General features: G+C 40.4%; 1 protein-coding gene across 3 annotated transcripts in view; it reads left to right on the forward strand.

Annotated features, from left to right (window-relative positions):
* The window catches only part of rbbp6 (retinoblastoma binding protein 6), a 45,562-nt gene extending 22,677 nt beyond the window's left edge, over positions 1-22,885 (forward strand). For all 3 annotated transcript variants that reach the window (XM_080206536.1, XM_080206539.1, XM_080206538.1), the window contains 13 exons: positions 6,673-6,761; positions 6,856-6,952; positions 7,629-7,768; positions 8,089-8,261; positions 8,851-8,954; positions 10,240-10,628; positions 12,325-12,415; positions 13,330-13,390; positions 13,471-13,528; positions 14,472-14,831; positions 16,278-16,379; positions 18,290-20,074; positions 20,916-22,885. In XM_080206536.1, the coding sequence (XP_080062662.1) occupies positions 6,673-6,761; positions 6,856-6,952; positions 7,629-7,768; positions 8,089-8,261; positions 8,851-8,954; positions 10,240-10,628; positions 12,325-12,415; positions 13,330-13,390; positions 13,471-13,528; positions 14,472-14,831; positions 16,278-16,379; positions 18,290-20,074; positions 20,916-22,503 (5,037 nt within the window). In that variant the 3' untranslated portion in view covers positions 22,504-22,885. The remainder of the gene's footprint in view (positions 1-6,672; positions 6,762-6,855; positions 6,953-7,628; positions 7,769-8,088; positions 8,262-8,850; positions 8,955-10,239; positions 10,629-12,324; positions 12,416-13,329; positions 13,391-13,470; positions 13,529-14,471; positions 14,832-16,277; positions 16,380-18,289; positions 20,075-20,915) is intronic.
* Positions 22,886-23,168: the final 283 nt, after the last annotated feature.

Genomic DNA, 23,168 nt, shown 5'->3' on the forward strand with positions numbered 1-23,168 from the left:
TGGCTTTGAACATCTCGCCGGTAAAGAAGGCGATAGAAGAACGAAAAAAGCCCAGATCACTGGATATGGTGATTGGTATGAAGGTTTTTGCCTTTAGCATCATCAAATTCATGTAAGACTGTAAGCATAAAGACTGTTATCTCAGCATTACAGCCAAGAAATGAAAGTTACCTCTGTTGTTGTTGATGAAGTATAAATCTTGTGTGTAAGCTTTTCCTGAATTTTATAGCATTGTCTACAGTCAAATAACCATGATTTGAATACGTGTATGCCAATCCCCTGTGTTGTATTGACCCTTGCATAGCTTAGCATTGACCATGTAAATGTAAAACGCTAAATACAATAAACTATGTTCTCTTAAGACCAGATGTTGGAAAGGGTGTATATGGGTGATCATTTGTTTGAACACAGACTATAAACCTATGTGAAATTGGTGTTTTTTTGTTGTTGTTGCTGCGTCTTGGCTAATCTATAGAGAGGGACAAGTATTAGTCATATTAGTGGATGCTTGTGCCAAGGTGAGAAAAAAAGATGGAGATTCCAGCTACCGCTCATTGTATTTACGTTGCCTTAACTTACTGTACTTGCCCTCCTGATTGGTAGATCTCCCTGGATCATCTGAACTTAAACCCAATGTAACTATGTCCACAGGAAATGCGTCTTCATTTTAGGGGTGGAAAATTTGTATACCTGCAGAACCCCACACACATTCACTGGTATCTGCAATTGATCATTTCTAGATGTGTTTATCTGAAGTGAAATGCTGTTTGGGTTCAAACGAAGTGTTTTGTGTGAGCGGTACAGTTAAACCTTGATGGGATCAATCTCTTATTTGCTGCATCATGGAATTAAACTTAAATTACTAAATGCATAAAGAATGGATGAGTGGTGGAATTTTTGCATCTGATGGGTTATTAGTGTTTCACTGGGCATTTTGTTGAATGTTACTCAAGCACTTGAGGTTCATCCACTGAAATAATTGATTTATTTGTACAGCATATTGTTTTCCCAGTCCTAGTCATTTCAGGCTATATTTAAATGCAATTTGCGAATTCTGTCTGAAAAGGGCTGCTCAAGAGAATAATCTCATTCTCAACACAACAGGTCAAATGATCTGATGGGACAGATCACATGTTCAGCAATAAGTAACCTCCCTCTTGTTTACTTTTGTGCATCAATGTCACATGTGGCTATCATTTTTTTTAATCCATCTGCGTGGGTGATTTTTTTTTATTGCCTGGAAGAGTAAGAATATTTCATCTTAGCCAGTATTACATCGCCCGTTCCAGAACCTGGCTCAAATCTGCTGCACCTACAACGAAGGGCTTTTCCTAGCTGTGGCTCGTACTTTGCCTATTCGCTCTTCACACAGGTTCTGCTAAAGTCCAAGGAGAATTCAAAACGAAGAGTTCCAGTACTGATCAATATTTCATGCAGGAAAACTGGCTAAAATATTCAGAGCTGATATCAAATGCAAAAACTGCCACACAACTCCAGATGCCATACAGAAGGAACATGTTTTCAAGACAGACCCTTACCAGCTGACTTAATTGGGTGGTATCAGGGAATATGTTCAAATCATGCTATGACTGTGTTTGGGAGCACTCAAGCATAACTATCTCAGCTGTGTATGGAATCTATAACATATTTACAGAAGTTTAAAATATGCTGCACAAAGGTCAAAAGGCTTGCTTTTCTGAAGGTAAGTGCTGCAGCATATCAACCTCTGGGTCCCTGCCTGGGAAAGACTTCAATCATCCAACAACTGGAAAACTAGATCTTAACTGAAGCATGCACTCTGAATCTGAGATACTCAAACTGATACTCAAAGAAGCCACAGTTAGTATATCAAGTTGCACACACAGGTTGTTTGAACCAAAGGGAAGTGAAGGTAATTATGTACCTTAGTCACTTCATACTGTTAACTTAGTTGCCATGTGAACAGACTGCAGGTCTTGAATCTTGATTGAAATTCCTGAACAATGTGGTGTCTAAATTCCACCTAATTTTTCCATCACTCCAATAACCAGTCTTAATTTGAAATCCTGTTTCAATCATGAGACTTTGAAAGATCCTGATTGCAATTTGGGGCACAAACCTTTTTAATTGTTTTGAAATTTGGATTAGCCAATGCCTCTAATTTTTCAATTTCTCCCCCATGTCTATTGGTCGTGAGTCTATTTTGTACAGTTATGTAATAGAAAGGAAAATAAGTTTTCTATTTTTTCCTCACCAGAATCAGGTTTTCTGGTTAACCAGACATATTCCAAATTGCAGTCCCCTGCCCTCATATCCCCTTTGGTGAGGCCAAATTTAGAGTATTGTGTACAGTTTTGGTCACCTAGTTGCAGGAAGGATGTAAATAAGGTTGAAAGAGTGCAGAGAAGGTTAACAAGGATGTTGCCGGTACTTGAGAAGCTGGGTTACAGAGAGAGATTGAATAGGTTAGGACTTTATTCCCTGGAGCGTAGAAGAATGAGGGGAGATTTGATAGAGGTGTATAAGATTTTGATGGGTATAGATACAGTGAATGCAAGCAGGCTTTTTCCACTGAGACTAGGGGAGAAAAAAACCAGAGGGCATGGGTTAAGGGTGAAAGAACAGTTTTTAAAGGGAATATTAGGAGGGGCTTCTTCACGCAGAGAGTGGTGGGAGTGTAGAATGAGCTGCTGGATAAAGTGGTAAATGCGGGGTCACTTTTAACATTTAAGAAAAACTTCGACAGGTTCATGGATGAGAGGAGTGTGGAGGGATATGGTCCAAGTACAGGTCAGTGGGACTAGGCAAAAAATGGTTCGGCACAGACAAAGGACAAAAGGCCTGTTCCTGAGCTGTAATTTTCTATGGTTCCATTTCTCATAGTGGGTGATTCACTGCAAGTTTGATTTGTATTACATTTTGTATCAGTAGCTTTTGCATAACCACTGGAATAGAAACTTAGCAACATCAGTATTTGAGTAGAAGGCCATTCAGCCCATTGAGCCTGCATCCTGAGCATCCCACCCAAGTTCAGTCTCCATAACCCACGTATTTACCCTGCTAATCCCCTGACACTAAGGGGTAATTTAGCATGGCCAGTCAATCTAACCTGCACATCTTTGGAGGCCTTACTGAATGTCTTTAAACTGCTTTTGGTCCTTTTTTTAAAAGACCGTAAGGTGACCATGAGAGTGCTCCCTCTTTTAGATGGTGTAGAGATGAAAATCTTAACATGTTCAGTTTAAAAAATGATTTTTCCTGTGTGAAATAACCTGAAGGATTGGGAATACTGTAGCTAAAGGTGGGAACACTTGAACAAGCTCTTTGGGGCTAACAAAAAGGTCCACTTTCTGGTCACCATGTTGTTGAGGTGGCGCATTTCTCCATGCAACTGAAATTGTTTTCCATCTGCAAGGCACAATGATGAATCTATCCTAAGCAGTGTAAACCAATAAAATATTTCATGCAATATGGTGTTTCTTATGCATTGTTACCATTAAATATTTTTTAAAATCTGATGTTTAATTTTTGCTTCTAAAATGGGTTTTGGGAACATGGGGCTGTGGAGCTTTGTGGTGTTTGCCAAAATCTGCTGGTTGAAGAGCTTGTTGAGTTAATCCAATTTACTGGGATAGATACCTAGGGAATGTAAGGGAGATGCTGAGATTATAGTTGTGGACTAACTAACTTGGGGGTTGAGTAGGTTCTCAAGGTTAGGTGGTCGATTATAAATGTTATAATGAGGCAAGTGGCAGATAAGGTTAGATTCTGATGTGGGGAGATTTATGAGTTGTCATTTTCTGAATTGCTGGGGATGGAATTTGCTCTGATTATAATAGATTCCTTAGGCTGTTTGTGTTATGGTGTGGTGGTTAGCTGTGTTTATAATAAAGGGGTTCCATACTTAACTGAACCTGTGTTTTGGATGGTTGGTTGTGGATTGTACTAAGCTGTCCAGTTGTCCCTGTATATTGAATGGGTAATTTTTGTTTTGGAAAGAAGGTTTGAGTACATGAAACAGGAGGTTTGAGTTTAAGAGCCATGGGGTTATGCTGCAACTATACAGGACCTTGGTGAGACCACATTTGGAATATTGTTTGCAGCTCTGGTCACCTCACTATAAGAAGGATGTGGAAGCATTGGAGAGAATGCAGAGGAGATTTACCAGGATGCTGCCTGATTTTGGAGGGTAGGTCTTGTGAGGAAAGGTTGAGGGAGCTGGGGCTTCTCTCTTTAGAGGCGAGGAGGATGAGAGGCGACTATTGGTTTATAACATGATGAGGGAAATAGAGTGGACGTGCAGAGACCATTTCCTTGGGTGGATGTAGCTATTATAGGGGGCGTAACTATAAGTTTCATGGTGGGAGGTATAGGAGGGATGTCTGAGGTAGATTCTTCACTCAGTGGTTGGGCTATGGAATGCACTGCCTGCTGTGATAGGAACTTACAAGCGGTTATTGGATAGGCACATGGAGCACATCAGATTGATAGGCAATGGGATAGCTTGATCTTGGATTCGGACATAGCTCGGCACAACATCGAGGGCTGAAGGGCCTGTACTGTTCTATGCTCTTTGTTCTAAGGTCTGGGTTCAATGCTGGCCTTGGGTCACATCGAATTTGCACATTCTGTGTCTGTGGGTTTCCTCCTCCAGGCCAAAGATGTGCAGGATAGGTGGATTGACATTATAACTGTTCAGCATTACCAGGAGGGGATGAGGTGCTCTTTCTGCACTGTAGATTCTATGGTTCTAGTGAATGAGGAAACAATCTAGTTTGTTCAGAAGAGAAATTATCTATCCTAGTGTGGGAATAATCAAGATTTTCAAAGTTTGTAGTAAGGTTGGATTTTAATGTGGGGAGATTTATAAGTTGTCATTTTCTGAATTGCTGGGGATGGGATTTGCCCTGATTGTAATATATTCCTTAGGCTGCTTGTGTTACAGTGTGGAAGTTAACTGTGTATATAGCAAAGTTGTTCCATACTTAACTGAGAATCTGTTTTGGATGGTTTGTTGTGGATTGTACTTACAACATTGTTTAAAGTCAGAGAAAAGTTGTCCAGTTGTCCCCATATATTGAATGGGTATTTTTTGTTTTGGATAGAAGGTTTAAGTACATGAATACAGATTCTCATCTGGGCCTGTTTCCCGTGCTGTGTTGTTCTTTGTAATAATAATGTGTAGTGCCTCAAAGGGAGAAAGTGGATTTTGCCTGTGTGCTACTTTTACTGTGAAATCCTACTCATCTCTAATAACCAGTGACTACAAGAGAACCTCAGCTCTGAAAGTTATCCTATATGATTTCATTGAAATAAGTCCTACTAACATTTAGATTTTTCCACAAATCCCAATGACTTACTTGAACTGAGTGATGGCAGGTCTAGGCTGCATTAATTCCAGTGTTATGATTTTTCCTTCATTTGTTGGAAATTGCTGTTGTTACCCTGATGCTATGGCCACAATTGGAGACTTATTGCAGAATAGTGAAACCTGTGCCAAATCAAGTCCTATAACTTCATGTACATAGGCAATTAAAATAAGCAAATAAGTGTATCATGATTGAGTTTTAATTTCTATCAAAATGATTAAATACTGAATAAAAACATAGTTTGAGAAACTGGTAAGCAGTCACCCACACAAACAGGAATTGCAGGGAATTAGTTTGTTCTTCCAATGAAAAGTCAGCAGAGTTGATCTTACCAAGGGTTTTACTGTACATGTGTGCACTGCTGGTGTTTGAAATGGTGCTGAGAGAGTAAACTGTATGGAATAGAACCCAAATGGCTAGGTAGACTGGAATAAAATTCTTGATGGCTGGGTGTGGCTGTGTGAGAGCACCAAAGAACTCTTCTACGTTGGATCTCCTGTACTCCAGACTGTCAGAGCAGCTAGCGATTGTTAATTACTATGAATTGACCAGAGAAAATGCTGACCCTAACTTCACCACCGCCCCCCCCCCCCCCCCCCCCCCCAACCTAAATAAATCTCTTAACAGTTGCTATTTTGCTTCAGCCAAGTTTGTATTTCCTCTTAGTTCAGGACAATTTTTTATATTTAAATTTTAGAAAACTGAGTCTTTGAATTATTTGTCACACGTGAGATTACAGCAGTGATCCAAAAGTAAAAATGATATTCATTCTATCATCGACCAAGCATTCATCATTGGTTTGTCTGATTTCTGGGGCATGTGACACATTCAAAGAAGCATGTTCATCACTCATTTAGCTAACAAGCCCAAATAGTCTGCTTCAGTAAAAAAAAATCTGAGGTCTCTCTAAACAGAAGAGCATTTCTGCTGTTTTTCGACATTTTCCCTTTTTTAAAAGAATAGAAAAAATATAACTGATCTAGGATTGTTTTGGGCCCTTGAAAATTTCAGATGCTCACATTGACCTCAAAATCCTCTTCATTGAGAATTTCAGTGAGGTCCTTGGAATAGTATATTAGGAAGTCAAAGGCATTATCCAATGCTCAAAATATTATAATTCAGCTTCAGGTAATAGGCTTGAGGAGCTCTTTCTCCCATAAATGTTTACGCACCCACAAGTCAATGAGGTGGTATTGTAGCTATAAACAGATATACTTAAGAGCAATAGGGACAGGGTTTCCTGCTACTCTTTACAGGATGTGGACTGGAGTGTACAGTAAATTCTGGGTGGTAATTATTTTTGTAACACACGCCTATCAAACAGACGGCCAATCTGGCTGAAGCTAACGCCTCAGAGGAAGATAAAATTAAGGCAATGATGACTCAGTCTGGTCAAGAATATGATCCAGTCAAGTAAGTTTGAAAAAGAATGCAATTCAAAATTTTTGATGTTGATATTTCACAGGTGGCAATTGATAGCGCATATTAATTTTTTTTTCTTTCCTAGTTACATGAAGAAACCTTTGGGTCCTCCTCCTCCAACTTATACTTGTTTTCGTTGTGGAAAACCTGGCCATTACATAAAAAACTGCCCAACAAATGGGGTGGGTAAACATGGTTCAACATTATATTTTGTAGTAACAATACTGTGCTCTTGAAGTGGGATCCTGAAACTCCCTGCCTTCTCTGGCCAGTGGTTAAACTGGAGGAACAAGTTGATGCAGTCGGGAATGCTTCAGAAATGCATCTAAAATTTTTCCTAGCGGCAGAACAATGTTGCTGGAGGCTGTACATTTTATTGTATTGATCTAGTGTCATTTAAAGCGGTGGTTTTGATCCTTTACTTTGTGATGTCCACTTGAAGTACTTGGCCATCTGCTAGACATGTGGCCAGAATAAACAGTTTTAGGCAACTTTATTCAGTGATCTATTATTTGCTGCTGAAATGGATGGATTTCTTTGGTGGAGTTGAAACATAACAAATTATAGTATTAAAACAGTTCAAATTGTGCCTTGTCCTGGATTAAGCTTGCCAGGAACAGTGCAATCTAGTTGTGTGTTAAATTGGCCCTACACTTGATTTTAATGTGCTATTACTCTGCAATAAAAATTATGGATGAGCTTCAAAGTTGAGATAGTAGCTCTGGGATGTATGTTAGTCCAACACTAAATTCTCCGAAACGGCAGAAGATTAATGCATGGGAACAATTGTATTATCAGCAAGACAGTTGTATATATTTTTAAAAAATAAATGTTTCAACTTCTTTTGGTAAAATTCAGGACAAAAATTTTGAAGCTGTACCAAGGATTAAGAAAAGCACAGGGATTCCCCGCAGTTTTATGGTAGAAGTTGATGACCCAAACATGAAGGGTGCAATGCTCACCAATACTGGGAAATACGCTATACCCACAATTGATGCGTAAGTACTTCAATTTCTGTTTACCTACAATACTGAGCTGCTTGTCTGGTGGATAGTCAATCTTAATTGAAAACCTCTAATGCATGTAAAGGGTATTTGATTGCAGGCTCCACAGCTGCAATTCTCCCATTGTAAAGTTTTCCACATAACTACCTTTAATTGGCTTCCTGGACAGTCATTTCCCATGTTAACTAACTTCTGCACAAAGTAATCAAACGTAAAATCTCTCTGCAGTCTTCAGGGGTATAGCATTGTTTCTTTGATCATTGTCACTGCTGTAGTTTCAGAACCTGAACATCATTAAAATTTTTCTATTCTAGAGAAGCATATGCGCAGGGCAAGAAAGAAAAGCCACCATTCTTACCTGAGGAGCCCTCCTCCTCATCAGAAGAGGAAGATCCAATTCCCGATGAACTGTTGTGCCTTATCTGCAAGGATCTTATGATGGATGCTGTTGTCATACCATGCTGTGGGAATAGTTACTGTGATGATTGTAAGTCACCATCGGCAGAATGCATTGCTAATGAAGCAAGTTGCTAAACGGGTCAGACAGTGGGATTCCTCTACTGTCAGCTGTGATTCAGTGGGTAACTCTCAACTCTTGAGTCAACAGGTCCTGAGTTCAAGTCCCAGCCCAGGACTTGACAAGGTTGACACCAGTGCAGTACCAAAGGAACAGAGATGCCATTTTAAGGATGAGACACTAAACCAAGGCCCCAGTCTGCTTGGCTGGATGTAAAAGACACCACGGCACTATTTCAAAAAAGAGCAAAGGGAGTTATCCTTGGTGTTGTGGCCAATAATCATCCATCAATCAACATCACAAAAAGGAACAAATCATTTAGTTGTTAAGAAGTTTGCTGTACACATATGTTTCTTTACATCAGTGGCTATGCTTCAAAAATTCATTGGTTGTGAAGCACTTAATTAGCCAATAATTGTGAAAAGCAATTTGAATATGCAAGTTTTGTTTCTGTTTGTTATCATTTATCATACTGTGATTTGTTTTTTTACACTAAATACTTCCAATTTGTTTTAGTCCTAACTGTGTTTTGTTCCTTTTTTCTAATTGCTATGTGCAGGTATTAGGACATCGCTACTAGAGTCTGAGGAGCACACCTGCCCAACTTGCCACCAGACAGATGTTTCTCCTGATGCTTTGATTGCAAATAAATTTTTAAGACAGGTATTTCACCCAATCTAGAATTTTTGCTAAATTTACTAGCTTCTATCTTGCATAAATCACAGAATTGATTTGGTCCGTTGTGTTTACACCAGCTCTGTGAATGAGCAACTAACCTAGTGTCATTCCCCTGCTGCCTTCCCATAAATCTACACATTCTTCCTTTTCAGGTAATAGTATAATTCCTTTTTGAATACTTCAGTTGAACCTGCTTCCACCACACTCTGGCAGTACATTCCATACGTACTCCACTCGCTATGTGAAAATGCTTTTTCCCGGAAAATACTTTTTGCTTCTTTTACTAATTAATTTAAATCTGTACTCTCCCCTTTCCTTTTGAATAGGAATGGTTTCTTCCTATTTGCTCTGTCCAGACCTTTCATAATTTTGAATATTTTTATCCAATTTCCTGTAACAGTCCTAACCCTAACTTCTCCAATCTATCTTCATAATTGAAGTTCCTCATTCCTGGAACTATACTCGTGAATCTCTTCTGCACTCTCTCTAACGTCTTCTCATCCTTCCTAAAGTGCAGCACCCAGAATGGGATACAATACTCTAGCTGAGGCCGAACAAATGACTTGGACAAGGTCAATCAGGGGCCCAGATTTGATTCCAGCCTTGGGTGACTGTTTGGAGTTTATATGTTCTCCCCACGTCTATGTGGGTTTTCTCTGGGTCATCTACTTTCCTCCCACAGTCCAGAGATATGCAGGTTAGGTGGATTGGCCATGCTAAATTGCCCCTTAGTGTCCCAATTTGTGTAGGTTAGATGGGTTAGCCATGGTAAATGTGTGGGATTACAAGGATAGGAAAAGATAGAAGCCCTGGGTGGGATGTTCTGCTGAAGAGTCAGTGCAAACTTGATGGGCTGAATGTCCACATGTACTGTAGGGATTCTATGATTAAGTACAGATAACTTATCCACTGCCACTTTTCTTTCCAATTTTAAATTTATCTCATGTCTGAATTACCTCCTGTTTTACCATGGCCTCTGTGGCATCTTCTTCCTTGTTAAAGAGATGTAAATAAAATGAAATGGATCTTTCTTGTGATCACATTATATGCTAAATCTAATTTACTAATAAAGTATAATCCCTGTTCAGTTCTATTTTGTCAGCAACAAATTAGTTTTATCACATTGTCTGTTGCATAAACTGCATCCTTAAACTGCTATTTGAGTAAAATCCTAGAAACACAAATGGAAAAACAAATTAGAGATGTGTTGAGAATACAATGGGATGGAATTTGAAACTTATCCTCAGCCACAGTATTCTTTTATTTGCAGGCTGTGAACAACTTCAAAAATGAAACTGGTTACACAAAAAGAACTCGCAAGCAACAGCAGACTCAGCAACAACGACAAGTTCCATCCCATCAAACGCATAATCAACAACCTGCTCTGAGGCCATTAACCCAACTCAACCCTCAGCCTGTTCTCACTGTAAACAGAACAGCCATCTCAAAGCCACCAGACATGCCAGTCACCACTCCTACTCCAACTGGTCTCTCATCTGCCCCTGCTTCCCTTCCAAGTGCAACCTCTGCCCCAGTACGTGCTGCTTCTCCTGTGAAAACTAGTAGAGCTCCCACCACTGCCAACAATGCTCCAGATTTGTCAACAGCTACAGTTCATGTTCATCAGCTGCCTCCAAAGCATGAAGAAGGGGATATTCCGTAAGTTTCATTCTTGTCAGAACTTTTTAGGGATTGCAGTAGCATCTTGCCGTCCACTTCAAGGAAGTTGCTTAATAGATTATATCACAAGGACTTCAGCACAAAACCAGACCATAGTTTGTGCTGCTGCTACACATTAAATGTGCATATGGTTCAAATGTTGCTACCATTTCAATCACTATTTCACCATTTTGTTTTTTAAACAACACTTTTTGATTAGACTCTAATTTGTATCTAATTCCTGAAAATTTGTTATATAAACCGTCAGCCAATAATAATCCACTCAGTTGGTTGCCTTTAGTCTTCTGTGGCAGCCACTGTGACAGTACATAGCTAACTCCAGACCAATATCTTTGCTTCCCCTTTCCAATGCAGAATACCACATCATTATCCAAATATTGATTGCTCCTTACCTGAACTGATTGTAGACTGTAACTTAATCCTGGATATCTGTTCCAGGACACACTATTGGATTCCAGCTGGTAGTGAGACACTTCTCAACCTTATGGTATAATCACAACTTTCCAATTTTACTTGTACGATTGCTAACTCCTTCCCCATCTCTTTCCAGAAAAAAATGAACAGGCTCATTACAAATACTTTTTTTTAAGTGTGGCTCTTTTTTTTTGATTATTCAGTTGCTTGTGTCTGCCAATGATTTTCATCACGCCATCTATTGGAGGGGGGAGGGTGGGCTATTGTCATCCCAGACTTCTGTGCGTGACCGTGCGTTTGCCTACATTGAAATCCACTGGCCATGATTGCCTATAATCCACTAATCTCTCTTCCATCTACATTGCTTATTGTGCCAGTGGCAAATTTGGAAATGTGGCTTTTTATCCTGTCTTCTAAGCTTTGTATAAACCTGACAAATTTTTTTCTCACCACACCAATAATTTGCCTTCAATTCTATCAATTCTACTTTCACTAAAAGCCTCTTATGAGTTTCGTTCTTCATTCATCAGATGCCTTCTGAAAGACCTGTTCAGTAACATCCATAGGCATTCCTCTGCCCATTACTTCAGAATATTGTCAGATTATTCAAGCATGACCTACCCTTTTCAGATCCATGCTGATGCTCTCTCATCAGCTGAAAATGTTCTCAGTCAATCTAATCTTAATTATAGACACTGTAATTTCACAACAACAGATGTAAAATTAACTCGTCCATAATTCCATGGTTTCACTCTGTTGCCTTTCTTAATTGCTTTCTCTAATTGTCATCTTATCTCCATTTGTAAAGTTTTACGTTTAAAGACTTCTCACCGAGATCTTTTGGTGCTACTGACAGCAAACCCCTTCAAGGGCAGGATTCAGTGGTAAATCCTATTGATAGCAGTGGGACCAGAAGATCTTGTGGCTGGCTTCCCCTCTCTGCCACAAAATGCTGTGGGGGTGTGGAGTATCCACCTCTCCCAGTGTCGCTATGAGCTGTTTGTTCTATGCTGCTGTTAGATTTTGTAAATAGAAGGAGCGTGATACAATGTGAACTTTTGGCCAAGATGACAATGGATTAAGCTGAAGAAATTAGACTCTGTAATACATAGGCAGAACAAGGTATTTTTCAACTAATCATAAATTCACCTTGAGAACTAATTCAAATGGATGCTGTTTGTCCATTCCCACAAGCAATAAGTCTTAAAGTTGAATCTCAATTAAATGTTAAAGTTGTGTTTTATTCTTATTTCGTGTTCAGTGAACTCAGCAAAACGGTTGCAGTTACTGTCACAACTGGAATTACCACTAGCAATCCAACTATGTCTACGAGCAGTACTTCCGCGTTGAAGGTACATCATTCATCATGTGTCAATGTTTTACAGTAATATAGTTGTACTGCGTGAGGCACTGCTGTATATAGGGTAAATTTACATGTACCTTTTAAAAAGTATCATCATCCCCCAACTTTACATAGCAAGCTTCCCAAGCTGAATTCAGCTAGCAGCAGCTATGAGAAAAGGCATTGCATGCAACAGTTGGGACCTGGAGTTTGAAAAATTAAAATTATAGGGAGGAGTAATGGAAGAGGCAGGAAGGAATAGAATGAAAAGGAGAGACCAAAATGGGAGGAAATAAACCTCCTTATTCAGATTTTGCAAATGTATGTATGCCATCTATAAAATTTAACAGCATGTTGCATGTGACATGAAGTTGAAATTCAGCTGCTACAGACTAAACTTTAAAATTAAGCGGATCAGTGACCAAAAGGTCATTGTCTTTAGTATACACAACAACAACGTTGTCTTTAGTATGCATAACAATGACGGGATGGTTAACCAAAAGCATTGCACAGATCTTGATCTAGATTGGATGGTAATTGAGAAGTGCACTATGAATGTGAGGTTTCCCTGCATTCTTGCCAACCTATTGATAAATTATAGTGTCTTTTACCTGTCAGGAGATGAAAAAATTATCATTTCTGATCTTGCAATTGAATATACGAGACGTGGTTTGTTCCATTTAAATTTTTATCCTGTGGAGCAAAATTTTTGATCCATTGAGATTGAATTGCAAAAGGAAGAAATTTGGTTTGTTTAAATTTTATGAAATTAAAGCCATTAGAATTCTGATTAATGGGAATAACTGGGAAGAACCTTTGTTTATTGTCTTGCACTTGCTTTAAACTGTTAATTAATTTGTAATCTACCCAGTGGGTGATGTACATTACTTTTATTGGCTTAATAGTCATCTGGTTCCATTTCAGGGTTATCAAGTTCCTGTTCTTGGTCATCCTGCTTCACATGGACAATCCATACCCACAACAGGTTTGTTATTTTGAAATTGTTTTCAATTTGACTTGATTTTACATTTCAGTTAAGCATTAATTTCTATAAACTTTGTTTAGGTCAGCCAATGAGGACCAGTGGGGTACGACCACCAGGAAACAGACCTAGCTGGGAAGTGTAAGTAGGAACCATACTGATTTTCTATGTCCAAACTCAACAACTTCCTGGATATTTTTCAATTTTATGGTCCTATGACTTCAACCCTCGTGTTTTTGGGCGTAGGTTTTTTCCCTTTTATAGCGAGCAATCCCAGGATTAGGGATAGGTGCAGATTAGAAATCTGACCCTGCACAAGTTGTGTGCAGCATGAAGTTTTGTGACTTCCCCGGGTCCCAACTTCAGAAAAGCATTTTTACTGCACCGCTGACAACACTGGCTTTTCAATGTGGACTTGACATTTTGAATTGTGAGCACTTCTGAATTGTCTAGTTGCAGCCGCTTGTTCTTAGGTGGTCATTTTTGTAGCTGGGAAAGAGACGGCTACCCGATTGGCCTGGGCTACGTTCTAACTAAGGTGGCTCACTGCAGCAGGACTGTGTGCTGAAGCCCAGAAATGCTTTATTGTGATGAAACCCTACGTAAAGAGAAGTAATAACTTCTTCTCGCTCATTTTATTCAAATAATTGCCAAAACGAAACTGTTACTTGGCTCGTTTCTAATTTTATTTCCTAGATATCTGGTTATAGAAATTATAGTATTTCAGGTGGCACTGACGCTTTTAGACATTCTTAACTATTTCAATTAGATCTTCATTCCATTTAAATATAAATTTTCATCATTACAGATTGTAGTGAGTATAATTTTGATGGTTCAGTGGTTTTTCAGAGAGCAGTATAAATTGAGTGAATTCCATTCAGTTTTTAGTTGAGTTGTCCACCAGGATTTCTCGGAGCCAGTGTTGCTGCCAACGTCTTGGTTTTCCGCAGAACGCCAGAAGACCTACCAATGCATCTGCAGTAATGGAAAGTTCTGAATGGGTACCATGTGCCAAATATGAATCCTCCTTCAGATGTTTACAGATGATCCGCTGCTACTTATTTTTTTTAATCTGCTCCCCTAGACCATCCAACAGAGGGCATCAGCAAAGTGATCGTGTTCCACGAAGCCGAACACAGGCAACAAATCCCCCACCAGTGTACGTGCACCCCCCAGCCTTGTATCCTCCACCACCTCACCCAGTTCCTCTTCCTCCAGGAGTGCCTCCTCCTCAATTTCCTCCACAGTTCCCTCCTGGCCAACCCCCACCCACAGGATTTAGCATCCCTCCACCAGGATTCCCTCCAGCTCCAGCCACAATTTCTGCCCCATGGGTACCACCTGCCACCCCAGCAGCTCCTGCCAATGTATTACCAACAGTCACACAAGCACCTCCGCTGTCCAGGGAGGAGTTCTACAGGGAGCAGCGACGTCTAAAAGAGGAGTGAGTGGTTAAGTTTACCTTTAAGGTCTTTGTATTTCTGTCGTCAGTGCGCGTGATGAAGTTCTTTGAGAAGATGTCTGCAGTTTAGCTGTCAGTTGATGCATTATTTGCAACGTAACATTCATAATGTTCGAGCAATAGTTGCAGTAAATGCAGTTGGAGATCAGTTGCTGCTTTTAGAAGTCATGCTGAGAAATAGTGAAAGATGGAAACATCTTTCACAATTCTGTTTCAGTAGTTAATGATCTCTATATATAGTAGACAGCTTCTGTGCAGTCCAGCCATAAACATATAAAAATTCATGCAGAACAGGAGCTTGACGCTCCTCTGTAATTAAGTTGTTCCTTGGTAGTAGAAAACTTAAACATTGCTTAAAAGACGTGTTGCCAAATCTTTTTGTTTTGCACTCAAAGAGCAAGAATGCTAAATTCCAAATGATTAAAATAATTTGCACTTCAGGAGAAAAGTGTGCTAATTGGTTGGCAAGTTGACTGATGCTTTTCTTCATTACACCGTTCTGTAAGATGAAGAGTTTGTGCAACATATCACTTTCAGCTGTGTCCACTATAATTGTGAAAAAAACTTGAAACAAAAACCTTTCTGCAAAGACCAGCATTTCATTCAGTGCATTCTTGATAGTCACATACCACCTGAGGACACAAATTGAATCAAATGTTGTTTTATATTGACCTAAGTACTGGACTGAATTTTAAACAAGGTCACTACTACATAATTTCAGTTTCCACAGGCTGCAAGTGACTAGTAGGTTAATGCAGCATAGCCATGATTTTTGACTGCCAGGCAACCAATAAGAACACTATCCATAGCCCAGCAAACAAAAAACCTTATCCAATTGTCCATTATCTGCTGCTAGTCAGTCCTGGGCAGTGTTAATGGTCGCTTCAAGGTCATCATCAGCTTGACAGTCCTGCATGAAGCTTAATGGTCACCAGAAGAGGAAACGAACAGGGATATGTTTCAAATAATTTAATAATTCTGCTACACCTTAGAATTTCCAAATACCACAAATGTCTCTTATGCAAGTTTCATTTCTGTATTTGCTTTGTGCTTTGAGTAGAGGGAAACAGTTTGTTTGCTTATGCAAATTGAACTTTGTACACTGCTTGTAAGGGTGAAAGCTGTTATGTGACTAATGCACTTGGACTGTATTATAGAACCAATTGAAGAAATTGATCAGAAGTGAGCAGGCTGCAGAGTTGTGACTTCACTTCATATGATGCAGCTTGTATTCTGATTCAGTTCTGTGTTTAATGCATATTAAAGTGGGAGAGTTAAACTGTTGTCGCTAACGTTTTTAAGAAAGTTTTCGCACTGCCAGATGCATCAATGTGTTGCTGTACTAAATATTTAAAAGTCCTGCAATCTTAAGTTTTCCTTTTTGCGTTCTCTCCTTCCACTAACCCTGTGGCACCAAAAACATTTTAGGGAGAAGAAAAAGTCCAAGCTTGATGAGTTTACCAATGATTTTGCCAAAGAATTAATGGAATATAGAAAAATCCAGAAAGAGCGCAGACGTTCTTACTCAAGGTAAATTGGCTTGTTGTGAAATTTGATCATGCGCAGATCTGTCTGTCAGTCCATCAGGTAAAAAGTGGAACTCATTTGCAATCTCACTTACTCAACCTGTAATTGGAGGGGCAGTCTAATCCAACAATTGCACGTACCATTGTGCTGGCTAATAAAACAGCAATCTGCTGTAATGGTGGTGTTCCTCATTTGTTTGACTCTATAAAACTGAAGGCAGGGATGGGGGGATGTATTTTTGCACGAGCTACACCCACTCCAGTGCTTCTCATGGTCATAGTTTTCATGGTCATAGTATTGCTGGCATATTTGTAACTTAATGTTTGAAGGAGCAGTGACCCTCCTGTGCTAACACCTGACTTTAAATGATACAAGATAAGATTTATATACTTGCTGTCTTAATCTTCCCTCTGTTGGCACATGACATTCAGAGAGGAGGCTTCTCACCCTCTCTCAGATCAAAGTGCTCTTTGGTTTCTTTACATATTGTAATTGGTGCCTCAGCAGTCTTTCAAATGTTGTATTTGTGTTTGTGAAAAACATGACTTTGTGAAACAACTTCAACATTGATTCACTTTTGCACCTAGAATTTATTTGAAGTTGGAGATTTTTGTTTATTTCCAGGCAAGAAAGATCCAATCAAAAGTTGAAATACTATGCTGTACGTATGCAGCATGCCTAGCTGGACTAACTTGAAAAACAAAATATAACAGAATTACTATAAGAATTAAAATTACACAACATTATAAATCAGCTTCTGTCTCACTGCACTCCCGAAACGCAGTTCAGCCTCCTCTTCTCTTCCTCCTCCCCTTCCCCCCCCCTTCTCCCCCCCCCCCCCCCCTTTCCCCTCTTCTCCCCCCAATTCCAGGTTATATTTCAGTTAGACCGCATTTGGAATACTCTGTACAGTATCGGTCACACTTAAGGAAGGATGTAAATGACATTAGAACCAGTTCAGAAAACTAAACTAATATTAGGAATCGGCAGGTTATCTTATGAAGAAAGATCGGACAGGCTAAGCTTGTATTCCCAATGGTTTAGCAGAGTAAGAAGTGACTTAATTGAAACAAAAGATCCTACAGAGCTGATATGGAATCTGGGAGAAGTTACAACTAGGGGTCACACCTGAAAAGTAAAGGGTCACTTGTCTAAGACAGAGCAAAGAAGAAATGATATCTCTCAATGGGTTCAGAATCCATGGAACTTCATCAAAAGACAGTGGAAGAAGAGTCTTTGAGTGTTTTCAAGGCAGAGTTAGACCCTTGATAAACAAGGGGTTGAAAGATAAATGGGAGTAACAGTCAGATCAGCCATGATCTTATTGAATTCCGGAGCAGAGTTCATCTATTCATATGCTCTTTCACTGTGCGTGTGTGTGTATCAAAACATAGTAGCAGCTGGCCCAGAGTGCAACAACTTCTTATGTAACAGATACCATCAATGAACTCTGTGTAGTTTTGGAACAGCTGAAGTCTGGAAGCAGCAGACAGAGTGAGTCTGCCCAGAAACCTGCTTCCAGGCAGATTGACTGACTGTCTGATGCATACCTGCCACACACACACCCCCCCGCCCCCCCCCCCCGGCAAACTCTTTCCTTGATGGCCACTCCTGTTGAAATCTTTACTCAATTTCCCTTAACCATTTACCTTACCAATTTAGCTAGCCCTAGTTTTTCATGTCTCCAAATGAAGCTATCATGTAATCCCAGAAGAATTCTAGTGAATGTATCTAGCACCTTTTCCTTCATTCCAATATTCCATCTATATTGAGAAGCCTGTAATCCACCAATGGGCATTTTCTAGTCTAATCAAAATGGACTGCCTTCACAAACATGTGGCAGGAAACTTCTGCATTTGTTGTTTGTTTTAAAATATCTGCAGTGTAACATTTGATTTTGTTTTTCTGTTCAGGTCCAGGTCACGCTCATATAGTGGATCATCATTCAGTGGAAGCTCATACTCCTATTCCAAGTCCAGATCACATTCTTCACGGTCTTATTCTCGGTCAGTCAGTCGCTCCCCAAGTCGTTCCTATTCAAGATCTCCTTCATATCGAAGAGGTAGTGGGAAGAGTCGAGGTTATCGATCCAGATCCAGGTCTCGTGTGTTTCACAGATCCAGATCCAGGTCACCATCATACAGGAGCTATCGCTCCCGTTCCCGATCACCGAATTACAAAGCCCATTCTCCTTACAAACGAAGTGCTCCTCAAGGTGAAAATGATCGTGAGTTTTTTGATCGCTACAGAGATCCACCACCTCCATTCGACTACAGAGAACTGTATGATAGACCTCGTGATCCAAGAGACTCTTTTGAGAGGGAACGGTACAGAGAGTGGGAAAGGCGATGCAGAGCATGGTACGAATATTATAAGGGCTACAGCAGTGGTAATCAGCCACGACCTCGGTCTCCCACAGCTAAGGACCACTTCTCTCCAGAATGCTTTAACACAGGGGCAGCCAGGCGAGAAAGTTCCCCTCACGTTCGAGGCCGTCGGGATGAATATCCAGCAGAACCAGCTTCCCGGGGACGTAATGTGGCTACCACTGGTAACTATGCAGAAAAATATTCTTACAGAGAGAGTCACGCTGCAAAAGAACAGGCAGGATCAAAGGAAAAAGAAGCGCAAAGTCTTCGTCCTGAGTCTAAAGGAGCAAAGCATAAAAAACACAGGAAGAAGAAAAAAGATGAAACTGAGTCTGCCACTAACCCAGAATCTTCTCGGGATGGGAAGAAGACAGGGGAGGCTGCTGGTGATGAAGGGAAAGGGTCCACCTTGTTTCTGCCTCTCAGCAGAGATGACGCAACACCTGTGAGAGATGAACCCATGGAAGGAGATTCTGTTCCCTACAAAGCCACATCTGACAAGGACAAAAAAGAAAAGTCAAAAGCAAAAGGTGAAAAGCTGAAACGCAAAGTAGAGAGTGGTACGCCAAAGAAGGAATCCTTGGGGAAAACAGCAAAAGCTCCACAGGAAAAACCCATAGAGCGAGAAAGGGATAAATCCCCTCACAGTGAGCCCAACTTGAAGAAGGCAAGGGAGGAATGCCCTCCCAAGGTTGAGGGAACAAAAATCCATCTGCTGCCAAAAAGTGAGAAGTTCTTTGTGCCGAGGAAGGTGCAGCTTAAAATGGGACGTGAATACCAAGAGATGAAGATTGCAAAAGAGGAAAAGCAAAGAAAGGATTACCCCAGGGAAGAGACCAAACACAAAAAACATGAAAAAGTAGTCAGTAAAGAGGGCAAATCAAAAAAGTCAATTAAAGCAGATGAAAAGCCAAGTAAAGTAGAAATAAAATCTGATAAGCGTAAACGAAAAACTGACGAAAAGATCACAGAAAGAGAATTTGGAACTCCTCCAACTAAATCATCAAAGGTAGAGACACCAGAGGCAGCAAAACCTTCAGTGAAGGGTAAACTCAACTCTGGCACTGAGAAATCGACTGAAAAGCATTCAGATCTGTCTGCTGACAAAGAGAAGATCACTCCAGCAAATGTGCCAGTGAGGAAGATCAAAATAAATCGGGAGAGTGGCAAAAAGATTGTGAGTGGCGAGTCCCCAGCTGCACAGGATGAGCCTGCAGAGTTAGTGGAAGTGAACGGAGGGAAATCCAAACCTGAGAAAGTGAGAACAAAGACAAGGAAGAAAATGACTGGGGGCGAAGTGGCTGGTTCAACCCTTGTGGATTACACAAGGTTAGCATACTTCAGATCTTGTCTTTTGGAGTGGTCATCATTAGCTGAATTGGTTCTGGGAAAGGGGGAACTGTGTGGGGTTGTGGTTCTTTGTGATTTATTTCAAGTGTTATTAGGGTCCTCAGTTTGTGTTCCTGTGGATTGGTTACCAGATTTGACGATACTTGCTTCAAGATAATATTGGTAGCCAAAGCCACACATTTGATTTTTTTTCACTTTTTAACCTCTCACTTTCCCCCAACAAATAAGCTAAATGTTGAGCATATTGCTGTTTTGAATCCACTTGTGGGAGCAGGGAGGAAACCTTCGATTTTTCTCCCTATAAGCACCTGTTTGTGTGGCTGCTTATTTTTATTTTTTCCTGTTGTTTAATTCTTAAAAGCAACAGCAACTATAAAACATCCATTCAACTAGAATCAGACTTATTTTGAAAAATGAAGTCTCTTCATGGTATAAAACTGCAATGTTATTTTGAACCTACTATTGCATACAAAATGAGTTTGTCCTTAATGTCCTGCACTAGCTCTCATGCTCTTGCGCACACTCGCACAGCAACCGTACATGGGATTTAGGGTGGGTGGGTGAGATTACCCTACTGACATTTATTGTGGCTTCCCCTCAGTATGGGGAAGTGCATTCTAACAAGGCTGTGATGGGTTAGGTGTGACAAGTTGTCAGTTTTTGGCACATGCTTTTTCAGCTTAGTGCTGAATGCATGCTTTATCTAGATGAACAGTAGTAGATGAGCCTTTACCATGTGACCATAATTAGGATTTGTAGTGAAAGAGGGAGAGCTGACTGTAAAGTTGATGTAATTGTACTTTCGTGTTTCCACCTCTAGTACCAGTTCTGCTGGAGGCAGCCCCATTAGGAAAGCAGAGGAGAAAATGGATGCAAAGAAGACAGTGATAAAGACTATGGAGGAGTACAACAGTGATACTAGACCCCCAGCTGAAGATGAAATTGTCATTGTTCAAGTTCCTCGATCCAAGTGGGAGAAGGAAGATTATGAGACTGATGAAGATGAAGGAAAGGCAGCAGCAGCTGCAGCATTAAATGTTGGGAAAGCTGCCAGTTCTGGACCAGGCACCAATGTGAAGTCTGTAAACCCAACAAAACAAACTGAAAAAGAGGCTGGTCCTTCAGAGAGAGTCCCAAAAACTGCTAAAGAACCAAACATAGATGAGGCTCAGCAGGAGCTCAAAGCATCTGCAAAAAGCTCAACTCTGAATGAGAAAGGTTTGAAGGCCAAAGATAAGGAGCATGTGTTGGACAAGGAGACTTCAGACAAAAAGAAAGCTCTGGTGCCTCCTGATAAACCAGTGTTTACAGAGCGGGATATTGAGCCCGCAAGTAGTAAAAATCCCCTTCAATCTTCAAAAGACAGAGTGGCTGAAAAGTTGGAGCCAGGCAACAGAGGAACTTCCAGCAAAGAGACGGTTCCTTGTGTTGATGGGAGGGTTGAGATTGTCGATGGACAGATTCCAATATCCAAGCGCAGAGAGGAGCGAGGTAGGGATGTTAGGAGGCGTGATTCTCCCAGTAAGTGTGAAGAGTTGACACACAGTCAAAAAGGCAAAGAGCACCAAACAGATAGCAGGAAACGTAGCACAGAGCCCAAGAAAAATGACTACAGTCCTGGGAAAGACAGGAAGCTGCAGACAGACCACAGAAGTGGGTCTGAGTCCAGAAGTGCTACTGAAGAGTCAAAATCAACCATTCCCAGCCGAGATAAGGAGAGAAACACATTGGAAATAAGGAGCAATAAGGACAAGCAAGCAAGTGGGAATAAAGTCTCTCACCGGACTGAAACATCAGTTGAAAAGAATGAGCATGAGCATTTTCTTGGGCGGAATGACAAAGATCACAACCGTAACAAGCCCCCAGGGCCCGTCGGCCGCTCTGCTCGGCATTCTCGCCACTCCTTGGACCTGGCCAGAGAAACTGACGAAGCCGCCTTCGAACCTGACTATAGTGAGAGTGACAGCGAGAGTGAGGAGGAACATGCACTGCGGGAGGGAAGAGAGGCAAAAGAGATCATGGACCAAACTAGAGAGGTCAAAGGAGTGTCTGTGGGCTCCAGAAACAGCAACACTAAAAGTCACATCCAAAACAGCCTGAGCCCCAGTTGCAGTCAGAGCCACAGCCCAAGTGAGAGCCAGACCCGGAGCCGCAGTAGCAGCGTCAGTTCAGGAGACACTCAGGACAGCAAGAAGAAAAAGAAGAAAAAGGAGAAAAAGAAACATAAAAAACACAAGAAGCACAAAAAGCACAAGAAACATTTGGGCATTGATTCTGAACTTGACAAAACACAGAAACACAAACATAAAAAGAAAAAGTCTAAAAAAAGTAAGGACAAAGAGAAGGACAAGGACAGTGACCAGAAGGTCCGATCATCTGTCATCTTACGAACAGCAGAAACTGATTAGATGGGATGGCTGGAATATTTGATCAGACCCTGTAATAAATGCATTAGAAGCTTTGTAAATATTCACTCGGACATTGCTATTCTGCGCTGAGTCTACTGCAACTTCGAAGATTTTGTTTTCTGTAATATTGAAGGTTTATAAATTAGTTTTTGTACAGAATTATGTTTGACCATGGGTATGGACAGATTATGCTGCAGCATTTTTAAGTGAACTATCAGACTACACTGGGAACTACTGTGAAAAATTTTCACTAAACTTTTTTTTATAGCTGTGTATACAAGCTGACAGTGTAATTAATGTAAATGTTTTGCCTGATGATTTGCAGTATAAAGTAAAGCCTCACTGTGTCATCTTTTGACTGAATAAATTTTCATTGAATTCATTATAGTCATTGCAAATACCATTTGTCACTGCTCTTCCCTGCTCCACACTTAACACCAAGACTAATGCTCATTCATGACAAAAGATCTCACTTTCATGGTGTTATTTTTTGATTAATGACATTAAGACTTGCATGTACTTGCTCTGTTTCATTAGTGAGGTGATAATGAGGGTTTCCAAGGGGCAGCTAATGTTTCACATGAAGTAATAGTGGGGGTTTTGTTCATGGGGGATGGTTGAATTCATTGTGATTGAGGTAATATTTAGAGTCTCTCTCCAACTGG

This window comes from Carcharhinus amblyrhynchos, chromosome 18 (genome assembly GCF_965287045.1).
Source record: "Carcharhinus amblyrhynchos chromosome 18, sCarAmb.v2.hapA, whole genome shotgun sequence".
Lineage (NCBI taxonomy): Eukaryota > Metazoa > Chordata > Chondrichthyes > Carcharhiniformes > Carcharhinidae > Carcharhinus > Carcharhinus amblyrhynchos.